Below are 18,873 nucleotides of genomic sequence, written 5' to 3'. Positions count from 1 at the left end.
GCCTCGGGGGGACACAGAGCAGTGTCTCCCTGAGCCGGTCCCAAGCCCGGATAAATGCAGAGGGTTGCGTCAGGAAGGGCAATCCTGCGTAAAACTTTTGCCAAAACCAAACATGCAAATCGACCATAGTAACCTGATCACACTGGATCGGTCGAGGCCCGGGTTAACAACGACCGCCATTGGTACCGATGACCTACAGGGTACCAATGGAAACTGGGCTACTGTGGGTCAAAGAAGGAGAGGAGGAAGGTGTGTTTGGAAGCAGAGACAGAAGTGGAAAGGCAAGAGAAGGTAGAGAGTTGGTCGACATGACGCAGAGAAGGAAAGTGGATATACTGTGTGTCCAGGAGACCAGGTGGAAAGGTAGTAAGGCTAGAAGTTAAGGAGCAGGCTTTAAGTTGTACTATAATGGTAGTGATAAGAAGAGAAATGGAGTAGGAGTTATCTTGAAGGAGGAGTTTGTTAGGAACATTCTGGAGGTGGAAAGAATGTCAGATAGAATAATGAGTATGAAATTGAAGGTGTGATGCTCAATGTTGTAAGTGGCTTTGCCCCGCAGGTGGGATGTGAGTTTGAAGAGAAGGAGAAGTTCTGGAATGAGTTAGATGAAGTGATGCAGAATATTCCCAGAAATGAGAGAGTAGTAATTGGTGCAGACTTCAATGGACATGTTGGTGAAGGCAATAGAGGGGATGAAGAAGTGATGGGCAGATTTGGTATCCGGGATAGGAATGCAGAGGGACAGATGGTGGTAGATTTTGCAAAAAGGATGGAAATGCCTGTAGTGAACACCTTTTTCCAGAAAAAACAGGAACATAGGGTAACTTATAAGAGCGGTGGTAGACTACATCTTATATAGATGAGGTAACCTGAAAGAGATCAGTGACTGCAAAGTAGTTGTAGGTGAGAGTGTAGCCAGACAGCATAGGATGGTGGTTTGTAGGAGGACTCTGGTGACAAGGAAGATCAAGAGGACAAAGACAGAGCAGAGGACAAAGTGGTGGAAGCTGAAAAGGGAGGAGGGTTGTATGGTTTTCAGGGAGGAATTGAGAAAGGCTCCGGGTGGTCAGGATGAGCTTATTTGTGTGTGAATGAGGGGAACTCGGGTGGAACGGTGAGCCTACAGGGAGTGGAGATCAAGAAGTTGGAGGAATTCAGGTACTGATGGTCAGCAGTCCAGAGTAACGGAGAGTGTGGAAACGAGGTGAAGAGACGGGTCCAAGCAGGTTGGAATGGGTGGAGAAAAGTGTCAGGGGTACTATGTGATAGAAGACTATCGGCCAGTATGAAAGGAAAGGTGTACAAGACAGTGGTGAGACCAGCGATGCTGTACGGCCTAGAAACAGTTAAAATGACCTAAAGACAGGAGGCAGAGCTGGAGGACGCAGAGATGAAGATGTTGAGGTTCTCTTTGGGAGTGACCAGGATGGAGAGGATCAGGAATGAGTCTCAGAGGAACAACACATGTTAGATGTTTTGGAGAGAAGCTCAGAGAAGCCAGACTGAGATGGCTCAGTCATGTACAGAGGAGGGATAGTGAATATATTGGCAGACGGATGCTGGAACTGGAGCTGCCAGGCAGGAGGTCTCGAGGAAGACCAAAGAGAAGATTTATGGATGTAGAGAGAGAGGATATGAAGGTAGTTGGTGTGAGAGAGGAGGATACAGAGAATAGGGTTGGATGGAGAAAGTTGACTCGCTGTGGCGACCCCTGAAGGGAAAAGCCGAAAGAAGAAGAAGAAGATGGGAAATAAGAGATCTATTCATGAGAATAATAACTGCCGACTGTTCCCGTCAGAAGCTTTGGCTCACTTTTTACTGCTATGGAATTTTCTTCAGACAAGCCTGGGGTCCCCGGCAGATGATCATAAATAACTCAGCGCTTCGTGACTCTCATCAAGCGTCATCAGCTCCCATCCGCTGAAACATCTCCGCAGTAACCCAGCGAAATAGGTTTTAGAAATGGTTCGTTTTTATTTTTTATACAAATGGCTCGAACGTCGTTGCCGGGCCGGACGAGGAAGCTTCGTCCACGGGTGAAAATCTGGTCGTCGGTCAGGTTTGGAGGAAAAGCGGATATCCGACGTCCACGGCGGCGAAAGGTCGGATTTAAAACGGTCGAAACCTGACCTCCGGCGTTCAACGTAGCGGAGGGATTTAATGAAGATGAATAGGAAAAAAAAATACAGATGTTGATAATTTCATTTTATTTTTCATTGAATAGTTTCTATGTTGTTTTTTTTTTCCGTGCCCTCAGACCAAGATGTGAATCAGAAGGAAGAAACAAGCCCCCTGATCGAGTGTACAATTCTGTCGTAAGAGAGAAACTAAGATAACTGCGGTCAATACATCTTATCAACCATCATTTGCTTAGATGTTATGGTATTTATATACTGTTTAAAGAGGAAATATTCTTAATAAGCAACAATCTTTAACATATATTAGTATCCTAATCTGAAAACAACCTTGAACAAAAAGCGGTTCCCTGGGTCTGTGCGTAGGGATGTTGGACAAGTGGCCAAAATAGAATGACATTTGATCAAAAATCAATGCAAGCCGGCCTCTAGGAGACTGCTTAACAACAGTGATAGACAACTCTGCAATCCACAACCTTCTTAACCATTAAGTTCTCTATATACATGCTCTGTGTCACCATCCAATTCACAGGTATTGAGATAGCTATAATGGTTGATCTCATTTGCTGCAAATCCAGTGTAAAATTCATTGTCTATAAAAATATTGAGATTTACTTGAACATAACCTTCTGACTATGTTATAATAAAAACTCCAGATGTCTGTTGCAGTTGCACAGTGGGATGTACTGTATAAATATTGTATAAAATAAGGCAGTCTTTTCAGTAGGATAAACCAGATACAAAAATTTCTGGGAGAAAAAATTTTCAAGTCCAAAATGTTTTTTTTTTTTCACATATCTCTGCTGTTGTCAAATGTCAAGCGGTTTACAGCATTAAACCAAGAGTAAGGGATTGTTGCAACAATGAAGTCACCCGCACCCACGCACGCACACACACTCGACGACACCACCACCACCGCAACCGAGACCACCTCATTCATGCAGACAGACAGACAGACAGACACACACACACACACACACACACACACACACACACACACACACACACACATGCAAGCACACGCACACACACATGCACGCATGCGAACTCCTGATGATCGACTAGAACAGCTTATTCTTCACTGCAACATCCCATCCCTGGACAAATCACTGAGACGTAGACATTTCTAATATTGTTTACAGTGCAATACAAAAGTGTTCATTCAAACTGGTACTGTACTTTTGATAAGAAAATAAAAATGTTTAATATGGTAATGCTTCATATGAATAAGAGTTGTGAGAGTTATAGTAGTGTTTGTCTTCATCAGCTTTGGCTTTTCTCTCTTGTTGAATTTCATTTTGCTGTTGTTTTATTCATCAACTAATTCATTTATGAATTTTTAATATAGAAAATATGGAACATCTAGGAAAAAAAAAAAAATTAACATACCAAATCATCTGTAATTAGTTATCTATGACCATGATGTTGAGGTTTTCGTCTCACAGCAGTGGCCCAAAATAAAGATCCGCTCCCTGACCCGAAAGAAAAACATCCCCTCCCGCGTGTCTGTTACCACAGCTACATGTCAACTTGGATGTGTTTCTGAAGGAAAAGAGAAGCGGTGAAGTGTTCTCTCATGGTTACGGCCTCCGGGGACAAATAGAGCAGTCCTGCCTTGCCGAGAGGACAGAGGCTGAAGGTGAGCGTGTGGCCCGATTTGCAATCGAACACCTTCATATCCCAGACCGCGTTCGCTCCTCCAAGTATCAGCGTTCCTCTAGTAAACCAACAGTTTTTTTCTTTTGTTTGTTTTTTTCACCCAGACAGTGACGCCGGCTTCCGTGGCGGACGAGGTGAAGGGGGAGTTGGGAGCCCACATGGCGGAGGAGGGGACGGAAGCTCAGCCAGGAGGCCGGTCAGGAATCCTCTGCAAGTCATGTCGCTTGACCAGCTACACTGCAAATGCCTGAGAGGCACGACAAGTTCCTAAGGGCGCTGCGTGTCCATTGCTGTTCGTGACAGTCCCCCCCCCCCCGCCTCTCCATAGGACGGGGTCGAGAAGATCGCCACGCTACGGCCGCAGCTGCCGGTCAGAGAGTCAACTGCTGGGTTTCCTGTACGGACGGACATGTGGACGCTCGGCGTGCTACAGAAGCAGGAGGGCGCGGCGCCTACTCCGGAGGAGGTCGCAGGCTGTGCAGCTTCCTTTCATCCAGGCCTTTCCAGTACTTGAAGTTGTTGTCCAAGTGCTGCATAAGATTAGGAAGGTCTGCAAAAGCTGAAAACAGGTGGGATATCCAAGATTAGATTTCATGCTCTAATTGCACAATTCACTAATGTAACCTTTACCGGGCTAATATCTTCATATCTGCTGGTATAAAATAACAATTCTTTCTGACGACCCGTTTCCTCTGATCCGAGTTGCGTACCCGGAGCTTATTAGAAGCACTTACATCCGAAGAAACCGGACACCTGCGACGCCGCAGACTGAAATGTTGTGATTGACTGAGTGTAACTGATAGCTGGAACAATTTATACTATTTATCACATAATAGCGCTGAGATTTCAACCGTAATAAATGTGGATTTCTCAGGCACCCGCTGCCACTCGACCCAGCTGACACGGGTCTGCACGTCAGGGAAAATGTAATATGCTCTTAAAATGGGCCCCCTTTTTATCACAATAAGAATACAGACGTCCATCTCTGCAAATCCTCCATCTCATACGTTTAGCATAGCTTGAGCGGTTGCACATCATTCATCACATGTCCAGTGATTGCAACGCAGGTTGCAATAATATACATCATAGCATTTTGGGGTCACTTAAACGTGACCATTAACGGCAGTGATTGTGCTAAGCTAACTAGCATGAGGCTGGAGGCACAGCGAAAGGCATCTATCTCCTCCGGTGGTTTTTCCCTCTGGTGTCTTGGGTTACAGAAGGGAGACATTTTTCTTCCGAACGACGTCAATGAGCGGCGGTCTTACCATCCCAGGCGTCAAACATGTCTGTTATGAAGTAGTCTATGAATGAAATCTGGGACTTTGGGATGCTACATGTGTTTCGGTCAAACACAGGCATGACCACTGGTAGACCTTGTCTCTTCTCTTCGTCGGTCTGCGTGCACAAACAAACACAGGCGGATTTAATAAATACCAAATGCGATGATAGAACCACTGGAATTCCGTCGGCTTGTGCGGTCACCTGTGCAAAATACTCTTCTGAGATCCGTCCGGCCCATTCTATACAGAGCTCCTGCGGACGGCACGGGTTGGAGATGTCCGCGCACTTGATCAGCATGCGCTTGACCAGGATGCGATTCTCGGGGGAGGTCAGAACGCTTTTGACGGATTCCTCGTCATTGTTCCCCTGCGAAGGGAAGCGGAGCGTTAGCGTGGAAAGCGATGAAATTCACAAACCGAATAGTAAGTGCCTCCGCTTTCATCCAGACACAAACTCGCAGAGCCGTCTTGCAAAGCGCTAACCAAGCGGTCGGGAGCGGTCTTGCACGTCGGGCGTGTACGCAGGAACCGAACCGTCAACCTTCCGCTAAGAAGGAACCCCCCGCTCTACCGACGGAGCCAGAGCCGGCCTCCAGATCTGCCGCGTCCGCGCACACACCAAAGCGCAAAAGCGAAATCCCGCCGATGGAACGCGCCTCCTGGTTTGTCGTGAGCTCTGGTCACACACGCGAGAGGACACGTTTGACGGCGTCACATGATTTGGAAGTCTGCGTTTTGGTTCCAGATCGAGTTCACTGATAATTGCATTACGCAGAAGTACAGAGGCTCTATTTATCTAAGCCACGATGATTGCGGCCCGCGTTTTATTTTTGTCTTATTGTTTATAATAAAATATGAGTATGTCACACACCGAGGACAATGGGCTTTCTTGTGGTATCATCTGAGTTCCTCTATGGCCAACGCTTGACTTTCATTACGATTTACGCCGGGCAATTAATTGCACAATCTTTCCCTAAACTGAAAGACAAAATAAGAGCTTGTGTCATTTATTAATACTCTTCCTGCCTTAAAAAGGCAAGACGACTTTTAAATGTCTGTGTCGGGCATTCCACATGGAGATGAGAAAGGTGGTACCGAGTTGTAAAATTCTCTCGCTACAAAGATATCTGAGCCCGGGGAACACCGGATTGCAGGTCAGGGATCCGGCGCCATCGTTTCTTAACGTCTCCGAGCATCGATCGGACGCACTGTGATCGTGATCTCATAACGTTAAGTGTTAGCTTTAGCTCGAGCGCTAACATTTTTTATTTTTGTTTTTTTTTCTGTTTTGTGCAACCTCACCCCGTTCTCCTCCAGAGCAGCCAACGGCTTGTTGATGCTGTTCACGAATTTGTTAACGTGCTCAAAGTGTTTGGTCATCTCGGTGGCGAGCACCATGTCGATGATGGCCTGTCGTAGGGTTCGGTATTCATTCCTAGAGAGAGAGAGAGAGAGAGAGAGAGGGGAGAAATCCGGAGGAGGGGTGCAGGAGGGGGGGCGGTTAAAAAGAGAAAGGAGAGCGAGATGAGAGTGTGGTAAATAGCACTGAAGCCCAAGTGAACAGTTTTTCGGCATCTGACTGCAGTGACAGCGGCCATGAATGGATGCTTTGTTCACCTTCCCCCTCTGAGGGGACCAGCACATGTGAGCCATTCTGCTTTAGGACCCAAATCACATTACTACCCCTGTGTTGTCAACAGACACACACACACACACACACACGCACACATGCATGCACGCAAGCACACAGTATTACAGTAACAAAATAACACCAGACTCCTTTTGATCAAGAGAGAGAGAGGACATAAGTGACACCATTCACAAATAAATACTAGAACAGATACTTTGCAATGTTGTCGTCCTTCGTGCTTGTATTTCTCGGGTTTGTCCTGAGGTTGATTTTGGATGGTTTGAATTTTTTTTTTTTTTTAATTCTTGAGGATCTCCAGTTGTGTGTGAGGTTTCCTTTTCTTAACACTTCAGCAGCGTCAGAAAAATTGATTATTTTCTGATTATTTTCTCAAACATGCATACATAGTATCTATTAAAAATCTGACAAAGAAGAGATATAATTAGGATAATGCTAATTAATAATCGATACAGCTTGCAAACACACTTGTGAGAGTGTATCACTGCTTTAAGGGGAAGCTATCAGTCGACTGTGTTTATTGATAAGTTGTTTTATTGTGTGTGTGTTGACAGCATTTGTCTTTAATAGCTGCTTTACCTTCCCCTTTACTAAATTCTAAAATACAGTATTTTTCAGTATTTTTTTTTTCAAATATAGGGGACTTTCAGTTACGAATACGTAGCCACGTGACCTTACATGGCAAAATTATTGTATTACGCTTCAATAAGGCGGTCTGATTTATCAACCTGACACCTCATGCTCTGTAGAAAAGGTTGGGAGAGAAGTGGGCACTTTTAAAAAGATAAACAAACAAACAAAAAAAAACGATGAATGCTGCGCCTGCCGAAGCCAGGGTAGCCGAGGAGTCAAAAAGAAGCTTTCTCAGGGAGAGACGGCTTTGTTGCAGCTGTTTACCCCGAGGAGAAACACCCTCGTGTGTGACGCGTCCACGGGGAGCGTCTGCCCGGCGTGACAGCTAGAAATGTGACGCCGACGGCCGCTACCATTTGTCGCTGGCCTCGTGCTCCCGTGACCTTGCAGATCCAGCTGCATCACAGGGTGAGTGATTTATACGCACCGGTTATCAAATATAAAAAAGGCCGCTGGTGCGGATTCAAAAACAAACACCAGTTGCGTTTGAAATATGATCGTAACTTTGGAATGTACCATATTTTGCGGACCGTAAGGCGCACTGCATTATAAGGCCCAATATCAATGAACGGGTCTACTTTTATACATAAGGCGCACCGCGTTATAAGGCGGATAATAAAACGTCAGTTTAATCAACCTTAATTCATCTCGTTTTGTTCCCTCGGAAACTGTTTGGTCTTCTTTACTTGGCGCACTTCATCTGCTTGCCTCCTCTACATCCGTACCACTGATTCATTAACATTGAATTCTTTCACGGCTGCTCTATTCTCATGATCGCTTGCAAGACTGCTAGCCTAGAGTTTGAATTCCATTTCATAAGTATGTCTCTTAACAAGTACCATTTTTGGGGGTCCTTATACACACAAATGTACAGTAATATGCTGTTGAAGCGCAGTATGTACAGGTGGTGCGTACATGCCAAAAAGTTGCGGAGGTAAGCGTGCCACGTACTGATTGGTTTGTGGTTACCAACGATGGCGGACACCTGAAGTTAGTGAAGTTAGGTTGGAACAATGTTGTATTCCAGCACTACATTATTAGTTATCTACTTGTTGTCTGATGTCGCAACCCATATTCAACCAAGGACCGACGACGTCCCCTTGTCAGGTGGGAACCGTCTGAGAATCAATCAAGCGGAGCGGCTTGTCACTTACCCGAGTCGCACTAAAACATTTTGAAGGATTTTTTTAGTGCAATGTTCAACATAACATTGATACGAGGTCAGCAAAAAAAACGAGGCATATTGGATTATAAGGCGCACGGCCGATTTTTGAGAAAACCAAAGGATTTTCAGTGAGCCTTACAGCGCGAAAAATACAGTCATTGATATTTTAACCACAATTTTAAGATATTCTCCCACTGTCGCCCAGGTACTCCATATATGTAGCTTAGTTCCTGGACTAACACTGAAACTAAAGACCGCTGATAGTTTAGGAAGTGTTTTCTGCCTACAAGCTTTATTTTAGCATGTAAAATTTGCTTTTGAGACGTTGCGGAGCCCCATTCGGATCGGTCATACATTTCTTGGTTTTATCACGGCCTCCGGTTGCGCTCCCTGTTCTATTATTGATTCCTTTGTGTTTATTTTATAGTCCAGAGCTATATCAGGTACCTGTTTCCAACTACCTTGGACGGTAGAATGCGATTGATCGATTACTTTACATTTCTATCCAGTAAACACAGGCAATTGGGACTACTCTTGTTTTGCAGGTTATCATTATTTTTTTTATGCGCAACATGAACGATGACAAAAGCAAGCTTTAATTATTCAGTATTTTGAGGTACTTCATTTATCTGTGACTCATTCTTGTGGCTCTCCTGTTTTTGAAATCGGTCGCGTGAGTTCGCTGCAAACCCACGTGACGCAGTCGCCGGAGTTACGGCTAAAACGGCCCGTTTTCGAGCGCCCTCGAAACCGTATCTGATCTCATCGGGCCGCCTACCTTTCGATGTTCTTGAAAATGTTGCACTTATCGTCTCTGGTGGTGATCTGAAAGGCGAGAGCTGCGTGGTGGCTCTCCAGCACGGCCGTGTCGTTGTAGAGGATGGCCAGCTCGCTTCCCGCGTTGCACAGGAAGCTGTTGGTGCGACCCGGGTGATCTACGTCGTGCACGGTAGCGGCGATCAGGGCCGCCACCTCGTCGATGGGATCCAGACTTTGCTGTGGGGAGGGACAACACGAGAAGCGGGTGACGCTGGATGTCAAAATAATCCCAACTTTTATTGGCATTCTGCTGAATCGATCGATCGACACACGATGAGAAAACATCTCTGTTATCCGATACTGACGTTTTGTCCAAGTGCCGGTTTTCCGAGCCACCGCTTGAGCCGTTCCTTTAAAAATAATAACTTTAGGACCTTGTAGAAGTGTTTAGAAGCGCACTTATCAACTAAGAGTGAAGGATGGAAATCAACAGTTCAGATAACCAAAGTGATTTTATGCTTTGGAATTGAATTTGCTCCAACCTCTGACCTGTCTGCTGACTTTCAAGGATTCATTAACCTTGGGTGATGTAACTTCAGCGTTGACTGGCTAAGCCAGTGAATGACCACTCCACTGAGATCAGAAATAGACACTTTGGTAATCGGCTTACTCAGCGCCTGACCTCGGCCAGTTACTGAGGCACTGGCTGACACACTTGGGCAAAACAGCAACTCTCGAGGAAGCGGTGGGGGTCACCTTTTCTTTGGGTCAAGAGGCGTCTTCTGCGGCGCAACGGACAGAAATCAGAAATGCGCGAGACTACTCTGTCCTTGGACGACGACTATTTATTTTTCGCTTTTCGGGAAAAACACGAGCGTATCAATTGCAAAAATGAGCTGATTGATGAAAAGAATTTGATGAAACTGAAGTCGGCAGCAGGGGAGCGGATGCGTCCTTTTTCTCTGATCCTGTGAAATTTATTTCCATTTCAACTTTTTCGTTTTCATTTCTCAATTTACCTTCACCCTCTCCTTGCAGAGAAAATACGCAGTGGCATGCAGGACATCCGCCGCGTGGGTGGAGTTGTGGTAGGAGTTACTGGAGTGGTAGTTGGCTTCGATCACTTGCAGCCACGAGCGCAGCGTGGCCTCGGGGCAGTTGAGGAACTCGCAGACCCCAAAGCGAGAGAAGATCTTCAAGCCCAAGAATGTCAAAGGCCTGACGGAGGGGATTCAGATGACGGTTTAAAACACGGATTCTGCCTTTTCTCCACATTTCGAACGTTTCTCACCGTTTCATGGTCGCGGCCTCCAAGTTGAATATGTCGAAGTCCCAAGAGTCCTCGCTCTCCATGGTCTGAGCGATGCGAGGGGGGATGTCGGTCAGCGACAGAGGAGTGGTCAGGTGACTCGGGATGTGATGGGGATCTGGAGACGGACACGAACACGGCGACTCAGACCGTGACGGTTTTGAATAATCGACAGGACAGGAAAGAAAAGGAAACGGCGACTTCGGAAAGATCGTATGGCTCCGTAACGAGCTTTTGCGAGTACTCACGTTTTGTGGAAAAGATGTATTCGTTTCCTGACAATCTGCGTAACCCGTCCTGTGAGGAAAGTAGAGCGACAGAGAATGAATTAGAAATTGTTTCGAAGTATTTAAATGATGGATAACCGAACATCCATAACATAAAGATATTGTTATCCAATGAAAGCTGAAACGCCGTCATTTCCGGGGCTATAAGCCGCAACACTGCTTGGAAAAAAAAAGCATTTGTGGATGTTACCAGTATGTGTTTAATTAAAAGTAAAAAAAAATGTAACTGTGAAAATATCTCATGTACAATGTGGACACCTGCAGCCTAAATACGTACCTATACATTTATTTGTTTATGTTTGGCGGCTTATATTCATGTGCGCCCAATAGTCCGGAAATTAAGGTGAACAAATCCGATGAAAGACTGATTTGTCAATTTTGTGTTGGAAGACAATATCTGGCACTGAGTTGAACAAATGCAAATGATATAGAAACACCAAGACAAGGATTTTGCCCAATTTCCACATTTGTCACTTATTCTTGGAGCCAAGGGATGAATTAATGACACCATGTTGGAGAATATTTATGAACTGTAACTTGACAGAAACGGCAATATTAAAAATGTAAGCGGACATATCATGGGACGATTCGATGAATGGCGAACGATTGTCACCGGCCAATTCCAACGGGTTGGCTGCCCAAAGAATTCTGAAACGGAAAAATCATTTATAACCGCGTGTCGCATTTGAATCGAGAGGAGTAAAAATCGTGTCGTCACTTTAGGTGTCCGGTAATTCCGTCTTCAGCCTTGCCAGCTGTGTTAATGACAAACCCCCACATGACTCAGTCACACAGATATGTATTTTGGGCGTCAGAGAGTAGACGGGCGTGCTTCGCTCAGCCAAATGTTTACTTCACCAGTGAAAAAGGAAGAGAGACGAGCTCATCTTTGACCCTCGCATTGTCTCATGGTGGCGCTGCCTCTGTACACACACACGCTATTTTAAGACTTTCTCAGCACAGAAAAAAAAAAAAAAAAAGATGACAACTCCTCTTAATCTTCGCTGGCGCTGACCCGGCACACCTCCGCGCAAAGCAAGGCCGCGACGACAACTAAGGGAACGGGGCCGGGCGTACGCGAACATCATCTAAAAACGCCTCCCGCTTACACGGCATCGATTATGCAGAACGGGTCTTTCCAGGGGGTCTAAATGTAAAAAAATCTGCCGATCCGAAGTGTACGTTTATGAGTGAAGCCGCGTTTTTCTTTCTTTCTTTTTTTTTTCTCCCCTCCCTCATCTGATCTAAAGAAGAACAGGATGTTTCCAGGGCCCGTGGAGTCAAGAGGAAGAGGTTCATGTGAGTGTTAGTGTGTGCAGGGAGGGAGAAAGAGAGAGAGAGAGGTAGCGAGGGAGGGAGGGAGGGAGGGAGGGAGGGAGAAATAGAGGGTGGGGTGGGCTTTCCTCTCCAGCATACAGGAGCACAAAGGACAATCTAACACTTCCTCTGGGGTTGTTGCCAAGACTGCCAACTTGGCACTCTTTCTGCTTTTGTACCTAACCCAAGCTGTCTGTCCCTCCCCCCCCCCCCAAACGCTCACAACAAATAACAAACGTCTGTAAACACACACACAATCCTGACCCTTACTCATGGACATTCACGAGGACATGCGCGTTATCTCGGTGGAACGCTCTGATGTGCGCTATCGTATGGCGCTCGAGTCATTGGTAGAGGAAGGAAGCAGTTTGGGTGTTGTGGACGTCCCGGAGGCTCCTCCTCGGGGGGGGTTCGCTCATTACCGTCATCAGACCCCCGACCAGGTCATTCGTGTGGGGGTCTTCGTCCTTGGTGCCCAGCTGCGGCGAGTAGAGCTCCGTGGTCCTCAGGATCTCCAGTACCCGATCCAAGGCCTCGGCCACAGGCATGGGGCTGCTTTCCTGCGCTGCATTGATGATGTTGATCACCTGGATAGCAAAAACAGGAATTAGAATTCCTCTCGTCACAACAGACTTGAGCAAAAATGGTAGCCAGGAATTGCTAGGCTACCTAAGAACCGGCCCCCCTGCGCGTTGGTCCGGTTTCCCCCTCTGTCTGGATAACCAGGGGGCGTTTGCGGCACACGACAAGCTAAACCGACATCCAATCAGAGCGCAGGAATGACCATCGACCAATCAGGGACGGTTGTATGATAGAACAACGAATGGAACGTGAGGACTTGTTACCGCACAACAGCTTGTAGTGCTAGCTTTGTTTTAAATCCGTGACAACCCGGGTTATCCAGGAGCTACAGTTAGCATGCGTAGCATGAAATACAGCATCACGGAGAAATCCGCTCGCAATCGCAGCTCGTGATTGGTCCAGTATTCGATAAGACCGTTTGGCCGGGGAGGGTTTTGTGGGACGGAGCTGGGGAGTGAAATTAAATTTGAGCTCAGCAGATTGGTTTGCTTGCCAGGCTAACAAAAATAGCAAAAAGAGTAGCATTTAGAAGCGGATCTCAATAAATCACATGATTAATGAAATGCACTTATCATTAAACATCAGCCGGTCGGAGACACTGACATCCCTCGCTGTCTGCGTTAGGTGGACACACGCCGTCTGGTTTGAAACTTAGACGTCAGGAATATCGGTCAGACCGCAGAGTGTCCAGAAATTAATCAATTCAACCTTGAAATTAATCCTGAAAGACACTAGGAGTCAGTATCGGGAGGGGCGATGTCAAATTCCTCCACAGGCAAGTCTTAGCCGCCGAGAAGCCATCTTGTTAATTCCCCCGTGCTCTTATCTAAATGAAATGGAGGAGACCCGTAACTGTTCTTTCAATGCTCGCGGGACGTAAGAACTGTGCTGGCACACAATTGTCTAAATTTGTTTCCCAGTTCTGCAGAAGACGGGCTGCGTTGGAGGGGGGGGGGGGGGCTGGGATGTCATACAAATGCCATATTTGGAAGTGCATTGTGGTTCTACGCTCGCAGCGGCACTGTCGAGGCAAAAACTCAAAGACCTTCTTTCTGCAGACCCCCGTCAAGGGTCTCTGCGGGAATGTCATACTACTTTTTGGCTACCAGCTGGAACTTCCCCGTTCATAGGGCGAACGTCATCGGCCATCTTCTGTCCCCGACTTTGTCAGGAAATGTCACAAATTGAAATAAAATCAAGATTTTTTTTAATTGAGTTTTTTATTTGTAGCGCGACTTCTTTTCCGAAGAAGCGTCGTTAAATTCGATTTTTTTGGTTCAAGCGTTCAAATCTTGGCCTGCAGGTTTCTACATGAGAAGCTAGCAGTGGATCCATTGGAGTTCACGATGAAACTCCTTTTGGATTTTCAATCCAAGCCTCCTATTAGTCGGGGGTTTCATCCACCTATGAATTTTATATCAGTGCAGAACACGTGATCTTTGCAGTCATGTGGAATTTGGTGTTGTTTTTTTTTTAAATGTCTGCAAAAAACAAGGATGGACATGATAGGATGCGGACACGCGTGTCCACAGATGGAAGATAGAGAAACCTCAGTTGGTCCAGAATATCGGAACTGCCAAATAAAATCATCATCATCATCATCATCGTAGGCTGCAAATAACAGGTGTCACGCTGCAAATTCCTCTAAATCGGCGAAGAAACGAGCAAAAAATGCTGGATCAGATGGAGCGAAACAAACCCTTTAGAGGTTTTGGAAAAAAATGAGATAAGAATCCTGCACTGAACAGAGTTCCACAAGCGCCGATGGTTACTCGCTCGTGCATGCACGTATGCAGACGCCCACCCATTCGTCCTCACACCCACCCACACACACACACACACACACACACACAGCAGCGCGGCGGCTCGAGCCGAGGTTTTATCCTGGAGAGGATGACGCCTACGGGGACCGAGTGCACAGTCAAATGATAAAGCAAAGGAACTGGAGTATGTCATATGGCCCGTCCCCGCGGGACTTTCTCTGTTTCCGTCTATCCGGGGTTTCATTCTCCGTAAACCAATGAAAGAACAGGTCAATCTGGTCCGGTACATTCTCATCCCTCGTGCATGAAATGTGGTATTTTATCCCCACGTCTCCTCTTGACAGGGTGTTGACTCGGCGCTAGCAGCTGCACACGAAGCGCTCGCGGCGGCGCGTCAGTTTTATAACAGTCACGAGCTTCAGAGGACAAACCGCAAAAAGATGGAGCGCTGTCGGAAGGGACGACGTGCACCCACCTTGGTGATGGGAGCTTCTATGGTCATGGAGTGGATACGGGCCATGGAGGAGTGCCTTCGCTGGGAGCTCCCTAGCGGTGCGGGAGAAAAACGGAACCGTGTTCAAAACTACAAAACGTTTCCAACCGCTTTTCGCTTTCTAATTAGCACGTTTTTGTTTGCGTTTCAAACCAACACTCGATACAAACGGACAACCAAGGAGGTCTCACAAGTACAATTTCCGTCATTCGCGCTCACCGTCACTCCCGCGAGACGTCGTGGATCTCACGTCCAGAGAGCCTTTCCTTCGGTCTTTGTGCTTACTGGATTGGATGTCTGGAGAGACGAGAACGCACAAACAAACTCATATTCGCGTGTTTTTTTGTTGTTTTTTTTTTCCGCGGCGATGAGGTCGAGATGAGGTCGACCTTGGCCCCGGAGCACAAAATCCTTGGCGAGCCTTTATCAGTCTGGCGTTTTTTTTTTTTTTTAACTCTTATTTGATTACGAGAGTTTTGCATTTTGATTCTCAGCGTGGGAGACGCTTTCCCAGGATGATGGTAATTATTAAAATCTGACCTTCAGAGGAAACTTGGAGCGTCAGATCAATGGAAAAGAAAAAAAAAATATACAAATCATATTCTGTTTTACGTTTGGGCGAATTTCCTCTGACTTCATCTCATTCATGATTACCCCCCCCGCCCCCCCAAAAAGTTCTTCAAGACTGCAAATTAAGATTAATTCTCGATGTGATTTAAAGTGCTATTTTATGACATAAACGTCCATAACTTCAAACATCTGTTTGAAAAAGGCTAATAGGGACGGTGCGCACATTGTGCTATATTTGTCGGATAAATAAAAATAACAAGTTCATTTGTTACGACGCCAAAGGAAAGTGCAAAAAACTCAGATGAAAAATTCTATCAAATATAGATCGAGGGGAAATATGACCCAAAAAATTGGGTCATTTTTTTCCCAGATCAAGAAAAAATGTGCATTTCTATATCTGGCTTAACCGAGTACCAGTTTTTTTTATTTTTTATTTTTTTTTATTTTGTGTGTTTTTGTTCCCGCCCACCTGGCGCTCTGTTTACAACAACTAAATACCTTCTCTTGGCGCATTAGAATCCAGATCCTCCTTCGAGATGTTCTCACCTGTTTGAGACTCTGCTTGCACACGTTCATTGGATTTTTCACTCTGCATGGACAGGAGGGAAATATTTATCGATTTATGAATTTATTTACCTTATTGATGACAATCTATGCCAAATGAAAAATTCAACAACAAAAAAATGAAGATAATGTAAGTTCTGTTTAAGATGCGACGGAAAAGGAAACAAAGAACTAAACTCGAGAGAACTCATCTCACCTTATTATTATCATTTAAAGGCCTGTTGATCGACACATAGTGTCTTATTTTTCTGCGAATGACAAACTTTCGTCAGTAAAAAACGAAACACACCCGCAACGTTTGTCATCGGGAGCGACCGCCGCCGCTCGCCAGCGATCCACTCACCCTCCCTGTCCAATCACAGGTGTGATCTTCACATTTTGCTGTATGCTGTCTCCGTTCTTCTTTTTGGCATAATAAATCCCCTGCCACTCCTGAAACAACAACAACACGGCAGAATAAGGTCATTTGGGTTTTTTTTTTTTTTTTTTTTCCTTTCTAAAAATGCAGAAATCAACATTATCCCAAAAAAAGGATGGGCGTGGCCTGGCTGCGGCCGGGGGTAGTTTGCGGGCGGCGGCGAGGCCATGAGAGCGTCGGGCTTTTTCAGAGAGCGCCGAGCGGCTTCAATGGCGTGCAGAAGGGCTTCCCGGACTCCCGTGCACTTGTTTCATGTGGCCCCCTCCGTCCTCCGACACCCCCTGCCCGCCCGCGGCCCGCTGCGGCAGCTTAAAAAGACCCTTCCCCGCTGTTCGCCCGTCTGAGATTGACCTTCGCTCTCTTGTGTAGTAAGATTAGGCGCCGGCCTTCGTCCCGCTGTCCCCGCACACATGAAACAAAGCTTCCGGGCGACCAGCGGCGGGGGACGAGGCAAGGTAAACCCGCGAGCCAAAAACGTTGTAAAAATACGCCGTTTGTTTCGGTTGATTCTGGTGTCCGCCGTAACGGAAAGATTCAAGATTCCAAGCGTTTATTGTCATACGTACAGCGTGAAAACATGTTTCCCCGTACGATGAAATTCTAACTTTTCTGTCCTCAGTGCATTTTGTGGGCAACTGCGGAGCGAGCAAAAACGTCTGCCACAAAGAACGCCATGTTGTTTTTATTCTTTAATTTTTTTATTATCATTATTTCTTTTTTAATCCAGATTCAAAAAATATTGAAGAATATTGGACATTAGCATCATATCCTTTTAGATTATCTATATGGAGTTTGATTTTTTTATTTCTTTTTAATCATGATATGTACCTGTCAAATTCAAAGAAATCCGGATAATGTCAGAACCGTTTATATGTAAGCATCAACCTCCGGCATCTACAAAACACACGTTTTTTTTTTTTCCACTGCGACATTGCAGCGACAGGTGTTCTTGCAGGCCGCAATGAAATTTGTATTTGGCCTTTAATGCACATAATCGAATAGGCTTTTGAATGCCAGTTACCTTTCCTTTCCGTATGCAGGAGTTTATTGTTTCAAGGAGATCAGGCTTATTCTTCTCGCTTTTAGGCACTTCGATTATTTCCTTCCCTATTAGCTCGCCTTGCTGGTAGCCCATGATGGACTCGTAGGCAGGATTCACGTACTGTGAAGAGGGAGAGGCATTTTTAGCACGGTGCAAAAATGAGAAGTTGAATGCGACACGGTGACGTGATGCAGAGGAGTTTCTCGGCATCTGACAAAAAGGGGCTGAGGCGGAGTCGCGACGATGCAAAGACGGGTTTCCGGCAAACTCACCTGAATGACTTGATCTTCAGATGTGATCTCGATGGCCTCCTGACTTTGTTCTAGAGCTGTGAAAATAGCGTTCCCAGCCCTTGTGCGGATGCGGAAAAAACACAATCCCTCGTTATCGACCGTTCAAACCGGCGTTCGTCTTTTAATAAAGTTTTTCTTTCCCGGCGCGACCGAAAAAGACTCACCTCAGTTTGAACTGTGCCTGCACCTCGCCGTGCTCCAGCTGTAGCAGCTCGTTGTAGCAGGCCATCATATTGGCATTCTCCACATATCTCTGCGTGTCGGAGGGCACAACGCCGATCAATGAATCTACTCTATCGGACTATATCAAAATAATACCACGCGCGAAAAAGACAAAACGCACGCAAAGAATATCTCACCCTATTAAAGCCGGCATTGATCAGAGGCATGACAGAGGCTTCTTCTCTGTCTGGCCTTCAAAAGAAAACATGTTTGCACATAACCATCACCATGACAAATACTTGTTTAGAGAACATCTGAGGTTTGCACCATGTGACACGGCGGAGGCCTCCAGACCTCCGCTGAGTCAGGCATTTTAATTTCAAACAGCGCTCCTAATCATCGGCTTCTTAAAAAACCCGGGCGAAGAAAAGAACGGAGAAAGAGCAGAGAGAGGGTCAGCGAGTTGTACTTACCTCTTCACAACGGCGACTATCACAGTGTTTTCTGAAGAGTTGACCGCTCTAATTGACCTGAATGTAAACAGAGGGAGCCTTTTAGCCGGCGAGCGGGGCTGGTGGAAAAGCCCGTGGCATCAAATCAATGTATTTTTCAGTTTTTCACGCTCCGATTCTCCCAGGCAGGCAGAGCCCAGTGGTGGAGCTCTGCGAGCGGGCCTCGGCCTCTGAAAGAATGCAGTGTACAGGGCCACTCATCCGCCTGTGGTTTTCCCCAGCCAGTGGTCATAAAGGCCCTTTAGTTCCCCGTCGCAGCCCGTGCGTGTACACTCGACA

At 46.1% G+C, this 18,873-nt stretch overlaps 1 protein-coding gene across 1 annotated transcript in view; it reads right to left on the bottom strand.

The window, feature by feature from the left end:
* Positions 1 to 4,185: 4,185 nt before the first annotated feature.
* Positions 4,186 to 18,873, bottom strand: part of pde8a (phosphodiesterase 8A) — a 40,407-nt gene continuing 25,719 nt past the window's right edge. Inside the window, exons 4-22 of the mRNA XM_086144262.1 lie at positions 18,556 to 18,612; positions 18,280 to 18,334; positions 18,085 to 18,173; positions 17,900 to 17,978; positions 17,607 to 17,747; positions 16,511 to 16,599; positions 16,364 to 16,415; positions 16,150 to 16,192; positions 15,253 to 15,330; positions 15,016 to 15,086; positions 12,618 to 12,782; positions 10,840 to 10,888; positions 10,574 to 10,709; positions 10,302 to 10,500; positions 9,302 to 9,519; positions 6,380 to 6,512; positions 5,280 to 5,444; positions 5,063 to 5,192; positions 4,186 to 4,353 (exon numbers count right to left, since the gene is read on the bottom strand). Of these exons, the coding sequence (XP_086000388.1) occupies positions 4,247 to 4,353; positions 5,063 to 5,192; positions 5,280 to 5,444; positions 6,380 to 6,512; positions 9,302 to 9,519; positions 10,302 to 10,500; positions 10,574 to 10,709; positions 10,840 to 10,888; positions 12,618 to 12,782; positions 15,016 to 15,086; positions 15,253 to 15,330; positions 16,150 to 16,192; positions 16,364 to 16,415; positions 16,511 to 16,599; positions 17,607 to 17,747; positions 17,900 to 17,978; positions 18,085 to 18,173; positions 18,280 to 18,334; positions 18,556 to 18,612 (2,056 nt within the window). The 3' untranslated portion in view covers positions 4,186 to 4,246. The remainder of the gene's footprint in view (positions 4,354 to 5,062; positions 5,193 to 5,279; positions 5,445 to 6,379; positions 6,513 to 9,301; positions 9,520 to 10,301; positions 10,501 to 10,573; positions 10,710 to 10,839; positions 10,889 to 12,617; positions 12,783 to 15,015; positions 15,087 to 15,252; positions 15,331 to 16,149; positions 16,193 to 16,363; positions 16,416 to 16,510; positions 16,600 to 17,606; positions 17,748 to 17,899; positions 17,979 to 18,084; positions 18,174 to 18,279; positions 18,335 to 18,555; positions 18,613 to 18,873) is intronic.

This window comes from Fistularia commersonii, chromosome 3 (assembly GCF_037954325.1).
Source record: "Fistularia commersonii isolate RoL2024-O1a breed Wild chromosome 3, RoL_Fcom_v1.0, whole genome shotgun sequence".
Classification (NCBI taxonomy): domain Eukaryota; kingdom Metazoa; phylum Chordata; class Actinopteri; order Syngnathiformes; family Fistulariidae; genus Fistularia; species Fistularia commersonii.
This window is presented reverse-complemented; position numbering and strand designations above follow the sequence as displayed.